Source organism: Poromitra crassiceps (assembly GCF_964638095.1).
Source record: "Poromitra crassiceps genome assembly, chromosome: 1".
In the NCBI taxonomy this organism is placed as follows: Eukaryota; Metazoa; Chordata; class Actinopteri; order Beryciformes; family Melamphaidae; genus Poromitra; species Poromitra crassiceps.
The window spans coordinates 29,641,597-29,661,756 of NC_139623.1; the positions used below are offsets into that span (position 1 = coordinate 29,641,597).

The 20,160-nt window shown below is 42.7% G+C and overlaps 1 protein-coding gene across 3 annotated transcripts; it reads left to right on the forward strand.

Moving 5' to 3' along the window:
• Positions 1 to 1,122: 1,122 nt before the first annotated feature.
• Positions 1,123 to 19,783, forward strand: LOC310786954 (neuroligin-3-like; the record flags this gene model as incomplete). Of its 3 annotated transcripts, XM_083648285.1 has the most annotated exons (6): positions 1,123 to 1,603; positions 3,788 to 3,847; positions 4,997 to 5,146; positions 10,242 to 10,427; positions 15,210 to 15,999; positions 18,985 to 19,783. In XM_083648285.1, 6 exons carry the CDS (start codon positions 1,123 to 1,125, stop codon positions 19,781 to 19,783), a joined length of 2,466 nt encoding a protein of 821 aa, XP_083504411.1. The 3 variants fall into 3 exon arrangements, with proteins under 3 accessions (XP_083504411.1, XP_083504412.1, XP_083504413.1); XM_083648286.1 differs by lacking the exon at positions 3,788 to 3,847 and having other exon boundaries at positions 1,123 to 1,613; positions 5,004 to 5,146; XM_083648287.1 differs by lacking the exon at positions 3,788 to 3,847.
• Positions 19,784 to 20,160: the final 377 nt, after the last annotated feature.

Genomic DNA, 20,160 nt, shown 5'->3' on the forward strand with positions numbered 1-20,160 from the left:
ATCAACAGGATTTTCTTTTGATCCAAGTAAGGCTTTTTTGTGGATACATAGGTACTCAAGAATGTGTACAGTAAACTGTCAAAAATGGATGTAGTGCTGAAGGATAGAAGCACAGCTGAACAGAGTTCTTAAAACTCTCTCTGGAGGAAGGCAAACGAACCACATAATTAGTTTGCAGCACACGCAGATTATGACAAATGAAACTCTCCAAAAGAAAGAGCAAATTATCCTTTTCCTCACATGAACTACTTCTTGAGTCTAAACCTCCCTGAAGTCTTACAATCAACTTGCAATGTCTGCACTTTATGCTAAGGTTGTTTGTTGGCAGTGTGGCTCCTTTAGACGTGTTTGTTGAGGAACTGCTTCACACTTCTATCATTCATCTGAATGCCGCTCGTAACTTCATTGTCCATGTAAGATGCTACAGTACAAACCTTCCCTATGTGACTTTAAAAATACATCGCATAAACAAAATCATGGAGATGTCACTGTAAAGACGTATTTTCCACTGAAACCTTACTTTTCCAACACTTATCTAATATAGGTGTGCTTTTACTCCTGTCTTTTGTGTCTTTTACATAAGAGAAAATGTGCTTAACACCTTTCATCTTAACATGCTTTGGCAGCATCACTCCAGCATCACAGCAGATGGGTTTTTCAGATTCCTCCCACTTACTGGCTCCCACGATAATACACAGAGATCTGTATTCAGTGATGTGAACATAGAATACGGTTCTGTTAAAACAATAATTTGTCCCATAAATGTTATTAGTTTTGAAATGATACCCAGGATGTGGCACACAGACGACGAGCATATATTAAAATATTTATTCACAATCACCAGATACAATAGGAAGACACTGCTGTGGTTGAAAGTAACTGCTGGCACATCATTCAGATGTGAACTTTTATTGTTCTGGTGATCTTGTTTTCAGATCTTTGTGCACTGCAATGAAAACAGGAAGTGTGGAGTGCGGATACCTGGCTGAGGTGCGTTTGGATTTGATAAGCATCGGAGCCTACAACGCCGTGAGTGATGTGTGTTTGACAGGGACGGGGCAGAGGGACTGAGAGGATACACTGTGCATTTGTGTTGTGCAAGGGCACTCTCTTGCCCAGACCATGTGGCTGGCTCCATTTAGAGACCATCTGTTGCCCGCACACCTCCTACATCAGCAAGGGACTGTAACCATCATGCACTGTGCCCTTCTTTGGTGGATATTATGCTCCTGCTGGTCATTCACCAAGGCAACAAGCCAGAAATTCTATCCGACCGTGACCACCCAATTTGGGAAGCTGAGAGGCCTAAGGGTGCCCGTGCCCAGCGAGGTGCTCAGGCCGGTGGATCAGTATCTGGGGGTGCCCTACGGCGGCCCTCCCATGGGCGAGAAACGCTTCATGCCCCCCGAGCAGCCGTCCCCCTGGTCAGGGATCAAGAATGCCACCCACTTCATGCCTGTGTGCCCCCAGAACATCCACAACACCGTGCCAGAGATCATGATGCCCATATGGTTCACCTATAACCTGGACACAGTGGCCACATACATTCAGGATCAGAGCGAGGACTGTTTGTATCTAAACATCTACGCTCCAACAGAGGATGGTGAGTTTGTGTGGTAAAATGGACAACGGTCACTCTCCATGTCCATTGAGCACCATTGTTGTGGCCCTGGTGTCATTTTGTGATCATCATACTGCATGCGTATTTCACCACTGTCCATGTCATCGCTGTCACCAAAGGCTGATTTACCATCCAAAGCAGTGCCATCGTCCTCTCACCCGTTGGATCTACAATCTATTTGACGAAATAAAATAACATGTCCGTGGGCGTCCGGGTAGTGCAGGAGTAGATTCCCTGCCTACCAACACGAGGGTCACAGGTTGTAGTCCCCATGTTGCCTCTGACTTGGTCGGGCATCCACCATACAGGCATAATTGGCCATGTGTGCAGGTGGGAAGCTGGATGAAGGGTTTGTGTCCTGGTCGCTGCACTAGTGCTTCCTCTTTTCGGTCAGGGCGCCTGTTGGGGGAAGAGGGGAACTGGGGGGAATAGCGTGCTCCTCCCATGTGCTATGTCCTGCTGGTGAAACTCCTCGCTCTCAGGTGAAAAGAAGCAGCTGGCGACTGCATGTGTATTGGCGGAAGCATGTGCTAGTCTACAACTCTCCCAAGATCGGCAGAGGGGGTGGAGCAACGACCTGGACAGAAGGGGGAATTGGCGAAGTACAATTGGGAGAAAAATGGGAGAAAAAATTAACATGAAATAATTTGGGGTGTCACAGCGACTGAAGACGTCCAGAAAATGAGTCTCTTGTACCGATACACATGGAGAGGCAGGACGAAACAAACAGAATTAAGTTAAGTTAGCTGCTGTTTCGCACTAATAAACATAACAAACAGAATAGCGGGTATGCTGCTGTTTCCCACTAATAGACATCCAGTGAAATAACAGTGAGGTACGGTGTTTTTGAGCATCGGTTCATACACTAAGCAATAATGTAACATTAAAATGATGAGACTAGCATATTTGACTGTCACCGCTGAGCATCAAGGGCAAATATGAAGAAATATTCATTTAAGATAACAGTGCTACTAGTTTCTTAACAATCCAAAATGATCACGTATATCAATATTTTGTCTACTGTGAATTTATTGATAAGCAGCATCTCCTCTGAAAGCTACGGTACTGACAAATGCATTTCTTAATTCAGTTTACTTCAAGCCATCAATTAATTATGATTTAGAATACACACCATTTGTCACTTTAACATTCAGAGAGTTGGGGTGTGAAACATTCGGCAGACAAAGTTGACGGTACAGAGGTTCAGCTACATGTGTAGCCTGCTTGAAAGGTAGCAGCCCAGAATGGTGCAGCCCACCTTTTCAAAGCCTCACACAGCACCCACGCAAGCAGGGTTATTCATGCCTACATTTACATTTCAAATTCAAAAGGAATTGAAGTGATTTAGCCCAGTGGTTCTCTACGCCTGAATTTCCTTGGACCGTCGTTATCATCATCTTGATGGCCCTGGAACGTTTGGTGCCCTTGTCTTTTTTGCTTTCTTCTTCTTGTTTTTTCCCCACCATGTCTAAAGAGTGTGTTTTTGAAATCTCAGCTATTCCATAGGCTATTTATCTTTGTGACTTGATGCCCTACACAAGTCAATGTGCAGGTCCCTGCTTAGGTTATTGATTATTCATTATCCAACCACACCATTATTCATCACAAACCATGACTATCCTGAGGCGGTTCAAGGAATATGCCTAAAGAAGCAACATGATAGTTTGTGGAAAAGCATGTAAGCTTACCAAGGAGAGAGAAAAGGAGCGAAGAGAGACTTATTAGCCCTGTCAAAACCAAGACAGCTGGCTCAATATAATGATACAGAGAATCAAAAACAAAGTCGAGATAAATAGCTGTGTGTCATTTTGAAAACCAACAATATGTGTGTGCGTGATGTGTGCCATTCCTTATCAAGTACATGTTTACTTGATCAAAATAGAATCAAAACAGAATTTCAAACAGTTTCTGCTTTGTAATAGATGCCACTCATAGTCTCATGCATCTCTAAAGATCTTACATGTCATCTAATTTTTGTCAGAAAGCAGACACAGGGGCAAAGCTCTACACGTGTAAATGAGCTGCTGTCTTTTTATTTCTTACATTTCCTTGTGATTTTTTCCTCTGATTGTGTCAGATTGATTGGACATCTCATTCTAAATCACAGGCTCAGTCAACCGTGCTACTTTGAATTCTGCACTTCTTTCTTCCTCATGTGAATCCCAGGGATCCAACACAAGAAAAAGGGGGCGGCTTTCTCACATGGTGACAGTGATAAGTCTGAAGGTATTTTTTTTAGAGCTCAAACACTTGATGCATGGATTTTTTTTATGGTGAATTGACTGAAATCTTTTGGTTTTACTTTCTTCAGAAACCTCAATAGGTCATTTGTAAGAAGTGGAATAAAGATAAAGTTTTGTTAGCTGAATTATTACAAAAGTTTGGTTTTATTGCGTCTTGGCCGTGAATCATTGATTTGAGCACTATAGAGCCATCCGTATGTGTTACATTTCCGCTGCCATGGACGTTGTTGTGGGGGCTGCATTATCTATTTTGCCATCTCACAGTCTCTTGAAGATAGTACTTAGTCAATATCACAAATTGGCCTCAAAGCTTTGCATGCGGATCCCCTGAGCCTTGTACATAGTAAAAATGAACATCTTTGCCATTTTACATCTTAATTTTAGATATTAAGAGATCTGTGGAGTAAAGTACATTTTAATGTCCCAATCAGAATCGGCTCTACTGTTAAATGCAGTTACAGTACATGTAACGAGGCCTGGTGCTCACATGTGCAGATATTAAAACACAACTGAAAATCTCCCTCAGCAACACAACACACACAAATGCTCCCTAAATACATACCATTTTTATACTTGTGCATGCATATTATGTTCAATTGCAAAATTGTCTCAAATATCTCTTAAGAATGACTGATTTTTTCTCTCAACTGGGATAATTCCACAAGTCCAATCTTATTGATTTATTTTTCTTTGTATCAATGAGCCAGAACATCGCTTGTTGCCACATTTAATGACAGCAATATATGGTGAAGAGCACATAAAGCTCTACTATGTCCTATGAAACATTCTTGGTTAAACACTAACATGCACAGAAACAGTTTCTATTGGACCATCTGCTCATAGAAACTATGTGAGAGTGTACTTGCCATGCATTTTTTTAACATCATTGGTGCTTCCAAACCACAAGCTTTTCACCCGAGCTTGCTGCTAAACTCAGTCTTTGCCCATACCTCATAATGACCAGTTGGGATGTACATTTTGATGTCAAATTTTTCTAATGCTCCACTTCATTGCTGTTGCCTCTGCAGTGGTTTGTGTTCAGCGTGTGTGTGTGTGTGTGTGTGTGTGTGTGTGTGTGTGTGTGTGTGTGTGTGTGTGTGTGTGTGTGTGTGTGTTTGTGTTGACGTTGCAGACATAAGGGACTCTGAAGCACGACCTGTGATGGTCTACATCCACGGAGGGTCCTATATGGAGGGAACCGGCAACATGATGGATGGCAGCGTGCTGGCCAGTTACGGGAACGTTGTTGTCGTCACACTCAACTACAGGATTGGCATATTAGGTGATGACATCGCGGTATCTTTTACTGATGTTTGGAATGGGGAGTTTAGCCACCAGGTAATCTGGGGGAATAAACTGTGACATTGGTATTCAATTTCTTCGACTACCACTAGGGATGTGACAATATATTTAAATTCAACTCAATCTGATACTCGCTGGAGCACACAATCACTAATTGGCCATTTAGTTAAGCCTCCCTCACAGAGTTGGCATGGAGCCTCTCCTCTCTCTCCCCAGTGTTCCATCATTAGCTAAAGAATTGAGCTCTCCATGGTGCTGAACCTGTGTTCACCCATTTTGGCCACTAATAGCCATTTACTTAGCCTTAATTACCTAATTCAAAATACCAAATATGAATGCTGTCAGAAGATATATCGCAGTGCAACAAATTTTAGCTCCATTTCATTCTGCTGTAGTAAACACAAATGTAACGGCTTGCCCATCACAATTTCACAAGCTCTCCATTGAAATTCTATTATTTGCGCTGTGTAATGACATTTTGAAATTGTTGACATTCTAGAAAGCCATTGCTAGAAAGATTTGTGGCTCAGAAATGTGCTCAATGTGCTATAGACTCATATCTGGTCGTATTGAATCGTGAACCCCCAACGTGAGGTAAGCATCTAACTACCACTTCTACAAAGGAGCAGAAACCTGAGTGAAAATCACCTAAAACAAGGCCAGGTCGAAACCTGGCATACGGCCGGTGCATGGGATCGTCACCCATGTATACCCATATACATTTTAACAATCAACAGAACACATATAAGCCATCGTCTGATTTTCCACCTTTTTTCCCTGTTTGTGTTTAGGGATGCAGGATATTATGGATTTTTTTAAACACTACGATAACCCATAAATATCTGCTTCGATACTCGATACCTAATGGATAAGAAACAGAATGTCCACAAGGTTGATCACATTCACAAATTCAAGGTTTAGTAGTCTCGGCTCCCAGACGTTTGGTGAGCTGCGCCACCAAACGTCTGGGAATTTCACTGTCAGAAACTGTCTGTCCGAGCCCGGCGAGAACCGCCGGCAGCAGACACGCCTACATTTATTATTATAATTTTATTTGGTAGCGGCAATGCCATTTATCATAGTCCTAACACAGAGCATGAAGCTGATATGCTCCAAACAAAATTTATAGCTGTGGTTTATTTTACAATCATTTTTCCTACCCGGAAGTGGTCCGCTTGCTACTGTGAGTCATCAGCAGGCTCTGTAACGTTAGCCTCGGGAGTCGGGTTTATCGCTGGGGGAAAGACCTCTAGCCGCCGGGGCCGGATGAAACACGTCCTATTAACAGGTTATGTTTGTTTCTACGTGATTAATATGTTTCTCCGCAAATGCGACGATGTTTTGCGAGACACCGGTTCTGCATGAGAACTGCCCCCAGAAAGCAGGCCCGCCCACAACACTCATGATTGGTTCTCCGATGCAAGGCTTCCAACAGCGCCACCTAACGTTATGCAAAGATTTAAATAGTAATATTCTCAGTCTTACAGGAGTGAAACGGATTAAGACTGAGGGCTGAGTCTAAAGGTTTAGTAACACCCTTAACAGTCACTGTGGGATTGAAGGACACCTTTTGAAATGTGTCTCTCTGGTGTTAGAAGACCACCATATTAACTGAATGTTTCTGTGTTAGAAGAATAACGCCATATTAACTGAATGTCTCTCTGTGATAGAACAACGCCATAATGTAGGCCAGTGGTTCCCAAATGGTGTGCCTTGGGATTTTGCATTATTGCAATTGCAAATATAGCCTAAAACTATACAAAAAGTGGGTGTGTTGCTGCTTTGATGTAGTAATTTTGCAAAGTTTCAAATTAATTCCTAGAGTATTTTGTCAAATTGTATTTGACATTAGTAAATAAAAAAGCATTTAGAGTGATAAGAGTAATAGAGGCTATTTTGCACCCATAGACTTAGGCTATATAGGTGTGCCTTGAGATTTTGTCGTGCCATTTGGTGTGCCATGGGCACAAAAAGTTTGGAAACCACTGATGTAGGCTATCTCTATGTATCTCTTAATACAATATTTTTCTTTACACTCTTTACAAATTATATAGCCATGTACATTGCACTCTTCACAACAACCTGTGATATCAGTCAATGTTTGAGACAGGTCCTTTGCCTGTCTCATTGAAAACAGAATAGAAAAATATGAACTGCAGCACTGGCACAGCACACTATAGGGTATGTAAAATGGCTCAGACTGAAAAGTTATTAGTGTGTCTGTCCAGTAACACACGATAACATAGTATAGGGTAACCCAGGTTATTTATTTTGTTGTGACACATTACAGATGTCACGCTTTCCCGACGGCTCCTGAACGCGTCATGTGCAGGAGGCTGGAGAGAGGATGCAAATGCGAGTTTGTTTGTCTGCTCTCAACTCCGTGAATATCGCTTTAATCTTCATAACAGCGGCTCATTACCCGCTGTACACAACATGCACTAGTTCTGCACAAGCACTCGCGGGTCTCTCCTCCTTTCACCGACTCTCTCACTAATCTCACCGCTGTTTACATGCTTTTCAGATCGGCTATTAGCTAACACGCTAGTTATAGCCTACTTAGCTCAGCTGTTAGCTACTTAGCTTAGCTCTCTGCCTCTCGGTAAGATGTTCATGTTCCTTACGCATAACATTCATGTATATTTGCTGGAAGGGGAGACGTCTCCCGCTACTGTTGATGTCCAGTGTGATGGCAGAGACACTGGGAAATGTGTGTTTGTTTATTTGTTGCGTCGCGTGTAACGTTAATTAGACGAGGAATCCCGCAACTTCATTTCAAAAGCACAACAACGACCAGTTAGTGATGGTACCGAACTTTGGGAACTTCCAATACCAAACTGTTTATACAGTACACAGTAAACAAATTTAGATATTTTTACAGAATCGATATTTCGAGGCCAATTGGCCGGAAAACCAGGATAGCCTCGATTTCTATTTTTCTGCGCGGACCATGGGCGCAGACCCTCTGCGGCCGTGAGCAACTCTGTCAAGCTGAACAAGATCAGATCAGGACAGACAGGAAGTCCGAAACCGGACATTCGTCAAATAAAACCAATTTCAAAGTAAAAGCCCATCTTGATGAAAGTGTGCCAGGAGTCGTGCCAGGAGTCGTGTATGCAGCGATTGGGACACACATGGTCATATAGGCCAGTGCAAGCACCGGCCTAAAAATACTATGGGAAAATATATGTTGCTATGGGATCGCAGTAGCACAGCATAGCATCGCTGTCGGACGGAAACCTTCTATCTCCAAAAAAGCTATTTTTCACAAGGAAGAAAAAACATTCACATTTTAACATAGTGTAATAGTAACATTAATAACCAGTAATATAACATCTTTCACTGGTCCAAAGTACCTGAAACTTTCACAGGTTATTTTTGGGTACCCACTAAATCCATTTATGAAATAAAAAGAAAAATGGCCAAATTTGGAGTTTGCATACAAGTTTTGTCCTCAGAGGACAAGGGATGCAAACAGAAAATACCCTTAGATAGATTTATCTAATCTGTACAAAGATGAACAGTCTTTGCCATTCTTGAGAGAATGATTTAAATGTGGAGGGATGCCGGATTCACAGCCAAGGTCGAGAGTGTTTCTTATCAACGTGTTTAACACTCAAAAACAGTATGAGCTTTAGATGAGGATAGACAAGGGAATGAGACGTAAGGTCAATTGTAAGAGAGCCGGTGACCCCGGGGTTCTTCTGAAATGCGTGTAATGGATGAGGAATGTGTAAAAGATTGTAAAAACTTCTTTGAATGTTCTGTAAGAGTCTTGAAATCATGGTTAACATCTTCTTAGGCTTAAGATATTCTAACGGAGAGAATTCAAATTTCATTGGTGGCCACGGAGAAGCCTGATGACCTCCTAAGGGACCCCACTGCCTGGATTTGAACCAGAGCAGTCTATTAGTCAGATGGGGTGGTGGGAAAGAGCAAAGGAGTCTGCACCTGAGTGAACACAAAGACAGTGTTAGATATTTCAGTAGCCCTAGCGCATTGTGTTAAACACGATTTGAGACGGACAAGCCCGTCTTTATTGTCACACGGTTACACATCAACACATGCACAGAGGGCCACAAACACACACATGCTGACGGTGGCCGGTGAAATTTGTCCTCTGCATTTAACCCATCCTGGCTTTGTCCTTTCCTCCGGGGGGCAGGCCAGGAGCAGTGGTCGCTTTCTCGTACAGCGCCCGGGGACCGACTTCGGATGTTGTCGTCACTGGTCGGATGACGATGACGATCTGATCTTCTGCATGTTTTTAATGGGGGGGGGGGGGGTTATATACGGAGGAACCCCCCTGGGGGAGCACGGGAAGAACATGCAAACTCCACACAGACAGAAAGGCCCTTACGACGAGATACCCCACCTGGGCAGTAGGCACTGAAGATATGGGGGGAACACAACCACAGCGCCCGCAGTGTCCCAGGCGAGAATCGAACTCAGGACCTTCTGACTGCGAGGCGACAGCTCTACCACTGAGCCACCGTGCCCCCTGTATTACAGTACTTCAGTTTAGTTTAGTTTAATGCACATAAAAAAGCAATACATGATACTGTAGATTAAAAATGAAACAGAAAATATACAGTACATATTGATTGGGAAGAGAAGACAATAAAATACATGTGCAGGAGGAACAAAAAAACGTAAGGGCTTGTCAGGTTGCCCTCCTAACGCAAAACATTCAACATAAAGATAAACAAAGTGAGACAAACAAAGCCATGACACAAATAACAACAAAAAACAATTTTTAATGTGTAAAAAATATAATAAGGCAGGGGGTGATTATGATGTTTCATTACTTAAATGACTAAAAAGAAATGAATGGCTTGTTGTTGTTTTTGAAAAACAGTTTCTAATGTGAGATGGTAACCGGTTCCAACAAAGTGGACCTCTGAATCTGATGGAAAATTGGGAAAAAGTTGTCCTGAAGAAGGAGGGATGAAGGTTATTAGCTCATCTAGTACTATACTGATGGATTTGAGAATGAAACTGAAACCTCAAGTTCAGATCTAAGCTGTATACTAGATCTGTGCTTCATTACTCTATTGTCTCCCTGTGTACGCCAGGCTTCCTCAGTACTGGTGACCAGGCAGCTAAAGGAAACTATGGACTCTTGGACCAAATTCAAGCTCTCCGCTGGATCAGTAAGAACATTGGCTACTTTGGAGGAGACCCAGGACGCATCACGGTTTTCGGATCTGGAATTGGTGCCGCCTGCGTCAGTCTGCTCACGTTGTCCCACCACTCGGAAGGTAAGAATGGGCTGCTGACCCGTGAAAGTCACTGTTTCAGTCACTGTTTTACCTTCGTAAACACAGACTTGTGTTGTTGTTACTAATTAGTATTAATTAATATGCATGGAAACAGCAACAATAGAAAGCATGGGGCGAAACCTATTAAGCTGAGGTATTATTGATATATTATCATGTTTATATTGTATTACGCTCTTGCCTTTAGTGTCATCACTCAGTGTGTGTTTCAGTCTGCCTTTGAGCAGCCCCCACACAACACACACACACACACACACACACACACACACACAACACACACACACACAACACACACACACACACACACACACACACACACACACGCACGCACGTACGCACACACGCACACACACACACACACACACACACACACACACACGCATTCACAATTTGATGAGAAAAGTACATAAGATTTGGCAATACATTATTATTTCTAATTCCTAGATATTTACATTATTATTTTAGAGTCCTAATATTCAACCAAATCCAGATGATTGAGTTGTATTTTTGGTTTCAAGTGCAGCTCTAAATGGTCTGTCAGAAAGATGAAGTGTTATGATATGGCCGCAGGGTAAAGGGGGTGTTGGTTAAGTAAGTGATTGTCATTGTTCCCCTCTACTCAATCTAATCAGCCTAAAAGCTTTGCCTCTTAAAACGTGCACCTCTTAAGAAGCACGCTGGCATTACAAAGTTTTCATCATCTCATCACGCTCACCTGTTTCCATCAGTTGTTTATTTCAGTTGATTAATTTGGTAAAATCTTCCATCAGATTTGTTTGCCCTGTTTAACCTACCTGTATTGTACCTATTGAGTGGCTGCAAAACAGTTCAAACGTTTGTCCAAAATGTGTCTATAACCAGTTTGTGTGTGCATTGGTCTTGCATAATTGCAAAATCTACAAAAGATGAGGTTCACATGGAGATGTAGTATTGCCAGGCTTGACAGCCAAATATTCAATTTTGGTATGTTTCACATTTTTGACTGTATAATTTGTATAATCATTATAATCAGTTTTGTGATTTCTATTTTGTAATAACTTGCAAAAGCCTTCGTTCAAAATGATATATTCTAATCCAATTTCCATTGCAAATTTATTTTATCATACTGCTGGATTGATCATCCAATTATCCAATAACAAATTTAAAAAAAATTGTAAAAAGTCACAATTTACCCACAGCAAATAGATGGACTGAGATCCATTGGAAGGTTAAAATAAGCAAATATAATAATGCCATTTTGTGAGTGCTTTTATTCATATTTGATATGGGCAATCCAGTGATAATGTAACCTGGAAAGGACTACAAGATGGGCAGGAACATGGTGTTTTTTTTATCATCGCCAGTGACGCTGCGGCGACTGTCCTTAGTGAGATTTGTATTTGATGCCCTGGCTCAGCTGCAGAGAACACACAAAGACCTCCGGCTGTCTTTGAAGTAGACTAGCTAGTGCCCTCAAAATCTGAAATAAATGACAGGAATGGAGGGGGAAAGTGACACTGGCCCGGCTCTCTGTTCCCACTGACTGCTGTGCTTTAACCTCGGCAGAGTATTTTTGAGCCATTTGTCATCTTTAGGTGGTAGAGACAAAGTCCCCAGAGACAGAGGTGGCCCACTGCGTATAAACAATTCAATACAGTGGTGTGTTGTCGTGTCTCAGCATTGGAGGATCAGGGTTACTGCATATTCAGCTCCTTACCCAGACCCTCCACCGCACAGTCGGTATCAGCAGTCCGTCTGTTAGCAACCCTGCTTCTCTTTTTACATACACAGTAGTAAATTATTCTACCATAGGTTTCTAGAAGCTAGTGTGGGGAAAATTAGGTACCTATAAACAATGCTGCAAATTGATCATTAATTTGAGCTGGACTGCGGGCAGCATTATACATACCTGAGTTATGACAGCATTCATTATTACTGAAGTGATTCATTGATACACCACAGGAAACAAATGAGGTATTGACTGAAAACAGGAGCACTTTCTATATTTGGTATCATTACTGTATATTTCTCAAAAGGGAAGGTGCCTAACTGCCTCCTGTCATTCTTTCCTCCCTGACTGACATTCACAACATGAAATGTGGTGTTACACGTCACATACAGTATGAAATGTGGTGTTACACGTCACATACAGTATGAAATGTGGTGTTACACGTCACATACAGTATGAAATGTGGTGTTACACGTCACATACAGTATGAAATGTGGTGTTACACATCACATACAATAGGAAATGTGGTGTTACACGTCACATACAATATGAAATGTGGTGTTACACGTCACATACAATATGAAATGTGGTGTTACACGTCACATACAATATGAAATGTGGTGTTACACGTCACATACAGTATGAAATGTGGTGTTACACATCACATACAATATGAAATGTGGTGTTATACGTCACATACAGTATGAAATGTGGTGTTACACGTCACATACAGTATGAAATGTGGTGTTACACGTCACATACAGTATGAAATGTGGTGTTACACGTCACATACAGTATGAAATGTGGTGTTACACGTCACATACAATATGAAATGTGGTGTTACACGTCACATACAATATGAAATGTGGTGTTACACGTCACATACAATATGAAATGTGGTGTTACACGTCACATACAGTATGAAATGTGGTGTTATACGTCACATACAATATGAAATGTGGTGTTATACGTCACATACAATATGAAATGTGGTGTTACACGTCACATACAGTATGAAATGTGGTGTTACACGTCACATACAATATGAAATGTGGTGTTACATGTCACATACAGTATGAAATGTGGTGTTACACGTCACATACAGTATGAAATGTGGTGTTACACGTCACATACAGTATGAAATGTGGTGTTACACGTCACATACAATATGAAATGTGGTGTTACACGTCACATACAGTATGAAATGTGGTGTTATACGTCACATACAGTATGAAATGTGGTGTTACACATCACATACAATATGAAATGTGGTGTTACACGTCACATACAATATGAAATGTGGTGTTACCCGTCACATACAATATGAAATGTGGTGTTACACGTCACATACAGTATGAAATGTGGTGTTACACATCACATACAATATGAAATGTGGTGTTACATGTCACATACAGTATGAAATGTGGTGTTACACGTCACATACAGTATGAAATGTGGTGTTACACGTCACATACAGTATGAAATGTGGTGTTACACGTCACATACAATATGAAATGTGGTGTTACACGTCACATACAGTATGAAATGTGGTGTTATACGTCACATACAGTATGAAATGTGGTGTTACACATCACATACAATATGAAATGTGGTGTTACATGTCACATACAATATGAAATGTGGTGTTACACATCACATACAGTATGAAATATGGTGTTACACGTCACATACAGTATGAAATGTGGTGTTACACGTCACATACAGTACAATATGAAATGTGGTGTTACATGTCACATACAGTATGAAATGTGGTGTTATACGTCACATACAGTATGAAATGTGGTGTTACACATCACATACAGTATGAAATGTGGTGTTACATGTCACATACAATATGAAATGTGGTGTTACACATCACATACAGTATGAAATATGGTGTTACACGTCACATACAGTATGAAATGTGGTGTTACACGTCACATACAGTATGAAATGTGGTATTACACGTCACATACAGTATGAAATGTGGTGTTACACATCACATACAGTATGAAATGTGGTGTTACACGTCACATACAGTATGAAATGTGGTGTTACACGTCACATACAATATGAAATGTGGTGTTACACCTCACATACAATATGAAATGTGGTGTTACACGTCACATACAATATGAAATGTGGTGTTACACGTCACATACAGTATGAAATGTGGTGTTACACGTCACATACAATATGAAATGTGGTGTTATACGTCACATACAGTATGAAATGTGGTGTTACACGTCACATACAGTATGAAATGTGGTGTTACACGTCACATACAATATGAAATGTGGTGTTACATGTCACATACAGTATGAAATGTGGTGTTACCCGTCACATACAATATGAAATGTGGTGTTACATGTCACATACAGTATGAAATGTGGTGTTACACGTCACATACAATATGAAATGTGGTGTTACACGTCACATACAATATGAAATGTGGTGTTATACGTCACATACAATATGAAATGTGGTGTTACACGTCACATACAGTATGAAATGTGGTGTTACACGTCACATACAGTATGAAATGTGGTGTTACACGTCACATACAGTATGAAATATGGTGTTACACGTCACATACAATATGAAATGTGGTGTTACACATCACATACAATATGAAATGTGGTGTTACACGTCACATACAATATGAAATGTGGTGTTATACGTCACATACAATATGAAATGTGGTGTTATACGTCACATACAGTATGAAATGTGGTGTTACACGTCACATACAATATGAAATGTGGTGTTACACGTCACATACAGACACAGTATGAGCTTGTCTGCCCTTTGCCTCCCTAAATCTTGTAAGATAACAAGCCTTTGATTTAATACAAAACAACAATTAGTGTAAAGCACATCAATGGGCACACGTATTTGCTTGCTCAGAGTTTGGGCAAGGTATGTGCCCTTGGAAATTGGCTGTGAGTTGAAAGAACAATGGACTAACACCATCTTTGATGTACCGGCAGGTGTACTAACCATTGCTGTCGAGGCCTCTGAGCTGTATATGTTGTTGTGCTGCACTTTGTCCCCAGGTCTGTTCCACAGAGCCATCATCCAAAGCGGCTCAGCTCTGTCCAGCTGGGCCGTCAACTACCAGCCGGTCAAGTACACCCGCATGCTGGCCGAGAGGGTGGGCTGCAACGTGCTAGACACTGTGGACATGGTCTCCTGCCTGCAGAAGAAGAGCGCCAAGGAGCTGGTGGAGCAAGACATCCAGGCCGCCCGCTACCGCGTGGCTTTTGGCCCGGTCATCGACGGCGACGTGATCCCCGACGACCCGGAGATCTTGATGGAGCAGGGCGAGTTCCTCAACTACGACATCATGCTGGGCGTCAACCAGGGCGAGGGGCTGCGCTTTGTGGAGAACGTGATGGACCTGGAAGACGGCGTGTCTGGCAGCGACTTCGACTTTGCCGTGTCGGACTTCGTGGACAGCCTGTATGGTTACCCGGAGGGCAAGGACACGCTGAGGGAGACCATTAAATTCATGTACACGGACTGGGCCGACAAGGACAACCCGGAGACGAGGAGGAAGACCCTGGTGGCTCTCTTCACTGACCACCAGTGGGTGGAGCCCTCAGTGGTGACAGCTGACCTCCACGCCCGCTATGGCTCACCCACCTACTTCTACGCCTTCTACCACCACTGCCAGAGCCTGATGAAGCCCGTGTGGTCCGACTCGGCCCACGGGGACGAGGTGCCTTATGTGTTTGGCATCCCCATGGTGGGCCCCACCGACCTGTTCCCCTGCAACTTCTCCAGGAATGACATCATGCTCAGCGCCGTGGTCATGACATATTGGACCAACTTTGCCAAGAGTGGGTGAGTAATGGCTCATTTATACTCCATTTTCATACGTAAATAGATGCGTCCGTTTCAAACGTTATTATCGTCACTGCCCACATACTTCCATGCGTCTTTCACGTTGGTATCATGTTAAGCAATACATTCACCAGTGGGCAGTAGAGAGTCAAATGTATGAGTGTGTCTGTGGTTTTGTTGCGTTTCACGTAAGCTTTCAGATGACGGAGAGAAAACACACGAAATGAACGCAGAGTACGGACAGAAGGCTCTGTCCGTCTCCGTCTCCGTCTTTAACGTAGAGTATAATTGGGCCTTAAGAGTCGAATTTTGGACAGGGACAACCCTGTCCCACAGGACAGGGGGGCGGGTGGGTGTGGGTTGGTGTTCTGCTCCTTATGGCATCACGTAAGGAATGAACAGGTGCAGGTCTTGTTGGTTGACCAATCCCTGATTACGAGACTATAACAATTCACCCCTAGATAGCATAGCACTCACATTACACATTAAGTGTAGTCTGAACTCATGCAGTCATTTCTTTCAGCCACATCACCTTTTTTAATTCACAAGACGTGACAGATGAAAAGTGGTATTTCCTATTAGATTAACATGAATTTCTTAATATTAATAGTCAAAGATTTTGGTTTATCATTGATGCGAAGACATTTCTTAGCACGTAAGCTCTGCTCCCCCTTGCCCCTTTTAAAATGTAAACAGAGTTAAACGGCTAGAGTCAGACACCCAAGCCTCGCGCCACTTGGGCTCCATAGGGTTCCAATGCCGTTGCCACCCAGTGACGCGGTTTGTTTACCAAAATGCTGCTCGGCTGATCCCTCGTATACATGTAAACAAAGAAAGCAACAATAGAAAGTATGGAACAATAAACTTGATGTATTACTGTTACATTATATAATTCTGCCTTTGAGCTCCCTCTACTCAACACACACATTTACAAATACCGGGCCTTCTATGCCGTAGATTTACCTGTACAGTACAGACACACCAACTGATTATGTAGAACCCCCACATGTTTGACCGTTTCATTGCTCTTGGGTTTCCTGGTAGTGAAGGACCTGGAAAATGTACAGCTTTTTCACAAAAATGTCATCATGAAGAGAAAATTTGAAGGGGCACTGCATGGAAAAGTCAAGTTTACTTCTATAACCTTTCCTCACAAAAACACCAAGGGAACAAAATAAATCAATAAAAGCATAGCGTTGAAAGGGCAATAGAGTGCAACTGAATGCAGCTCATGTCTGACAGCTTTTTCACGGTTTGTCATAGAAGCGCAGATAGAATTTGTATTCTTGTTGAAAAGAGCAGCCCAAGCGACTCACGTAGTGGTGGAGGGCCTCAACTGCACCCCTGCTGCAGACATCCTGAATATTGAATGAGTAGATTCCCCCAATGAGCCCTTTGTGAGTGTTGACCCCAGGCAGCACTGTGGGCGGCAGTGCAGCGCGGGTCACTGTGCTGGTCAGTCTGTAGGAATGAGGGAATGCTGAGCCCTGGAGGAGAGACGGTGACACTGCACTCTTCACCTCCTGTTTATCTTCTGCTCTTATGTTTGTAAAATGGTTTCTAACTGTTTTGAATCGTGCTATGCAAATCGAATTGCATTTTAATATTGCTTGTTATTTTTGCTATTGTCATTTTACTATTGCTTGCATTTTACTATTGCTTGCATTGTACTATCATTAAATGACAAATTTTGTCATGTAATGTGTAATGTGCTTGGACCCAGGAAGACTAGCGGTCGTCTTGGCGGCAGCTAATGGGGATCCTTTTAATAAACAAATAAAGAAAAATAAACAAATCATCATCATCATCATCATCATCATCATATTAATAATGATTATGCTAACAGCAACAACAACAACAACAACAACAATAATAACAAGAATAATAATAATAATAATAATAATAATAATAATAATAATAATAATAATAATAATAATAATAATAATAATAATAATATTGATTCACAAAATTGCATTTTATTTTTATTCATTTGTTTATTTGTAAGGGACAACAGAGAAACATTGACAATTGCAGAAGCAATGTCAGATGTACTGTACTATCGCCTAAGCCAGCGGTTTTCAAAGTGTGGGGCGCGCCTCCCCTGGGGGGCGCGAGACAACTTCAGAGGACACATGACGTGAGTGGGAAAAATCAGAGAAAATAAAATGCGCAGCCAACTAGGCCATGCTGCACAATAGCTGCGCAGCCTCCACCAAGCGAATCAGCGGGGGGCGTCGCTCCCGCAGTCTGGCTGACTGTTGAGGCGGCAAGTGAGGTGAGTTCAGGCTGTCAGAGGAGAAACCAGTTCCAAGGAAAGGGAAATCGTGATTTTTTTTAATGCGTCTTTCACAAATCCGATCGCAGCAGTTCTTTGTGTACATCAAACACATTATATGCTCATGTTTTTGTATCTGTTGCGTTGTTGTTGAGTTATTTCCAACACATTTTACGACATTTATGGGGGAACTGTCTGTCTGTGCGCAGCCTGGCTGCAGACACAGTCCATAGGGATTGAATAGCTTGTGGGCTATTGTCATTGCGGCTTGTCGGCACTGCAGCCTGTCGGCACATAGACGCGGCACGGGGTATCCGGCTAGTTATAATAAAGATGCGTTAAAAAAACGATTAAAAGTCCTTCAGAGTGGATAAAGATGTTTAAAATGTTTAAAAGAAGATATTTAAAAAAAGGATAAATATGTTTTAAAATCTTAAAGAATATAGGATCTTATAAGATCTTATACAACATTTTTGAAACTCGTTTTTTTTTCATGTCCGAGTGGAGTATACAACAATAATAGTAGTAATGGTAATAATAATTCTCTATATGTTCTCTGAGGGGAGGCACACTCTCCCACACTTTGAAAACCGCTGGCCTAAGCTGATTTCCAACATCAGTCCCTTGATGGGCAATGATGTGTCAAGAAGTCATTTGAGTACATAGACTGATTTAGTACAACTAAACTTTTCTTTCGCTTGTGTCTGTAGGGATCCTAACAAGCCAGTGCCCCAGGACACCAAGTTCATCCACACCAAGGCCAACCGTTTCGAGGAGGTGGCCTGGTCCAAGTACGACCCCTATGACCAGCTGTACCTGCACATCGGCCTGAAGCCTCGTATCCGAGACCACTACCGCGCCACCAAGGTGGCCTTCTGGAAGCACCTGGTCCCCCATCTCTACAACCTGCACGACATGTTCCACTACTCCTCCACCACCACCAAGGTCACGCCGCTGGACTCCACTCAGTCCAATGGTAAGGGCAAGTCCTCCAGCACCAGCCGGTCCCCCTCCTCCACCGCTCTCGGCGACGGGGAAGGAGGACGAGAGATGGGCCCTTTGATCATGCCCAACCCCAGAGATTACTCCACAGAGCTCAGCGTCACCATTGCCGTGGGCGCCTCGCTGCTCTTCCTCAATGTGCTGGCCTTCGCCGCACTCTACTACCGGAAGGACAAGCGCAGCCGGCAGGACGCGTCCCGGCAACCCAGTCCCCAGCGGGAGAGCAAGGGCAACAGTGTCAGCCACACCACCACCATCGACGAGAGCCTGTCCCAGCAGATGAACCAGTGCGACGCCCTTCACAATCCCCTGCACATCTCTCCCAGCCTGGACTACTCGCTATCGCTGCGCCGCTCCCCCGAGGACATCCCGCTGATGACCCCCAACAACATCACCATGATCCCCAACTCCCTGATGGGCCTCTCCAACATGAGTCCCTACAGCACCTTCCCTGCGGGGTACAGCTCCGCGGGCCTGCCCAACACCCACTCCACCACACGGGTATAGCCTGGGGGGGGGGCGGTCACGTGTGTAAACACATGGGAAATGTAAAGCTGTATTTAGGATGTGTAGGTAAAATAGGGTTGAGTATGTTTGTTCTGTCCTTTCAGAAGGTGTGCGACCACCAAACATTCTGCCTTTGCTTTCTCATAATAGGGAGTCTATACCCAGAGTCATTTTATAATAATCATTTTCAAAGGCAGTCAAAAAGAAAAAAAGTGCATTTCATTTTCCACTTTGGCTTTTTTGGAACTTTACCTAGCAAGAACTTAGTATAATGTTTCTACAGTTGGATTTGTATGGGAAGCTTTTTCTTACTCTGTGATATCTATTTTGATCTCCTATGTGGAACAAAGTGACATTATGACTCATGGTGGACACCG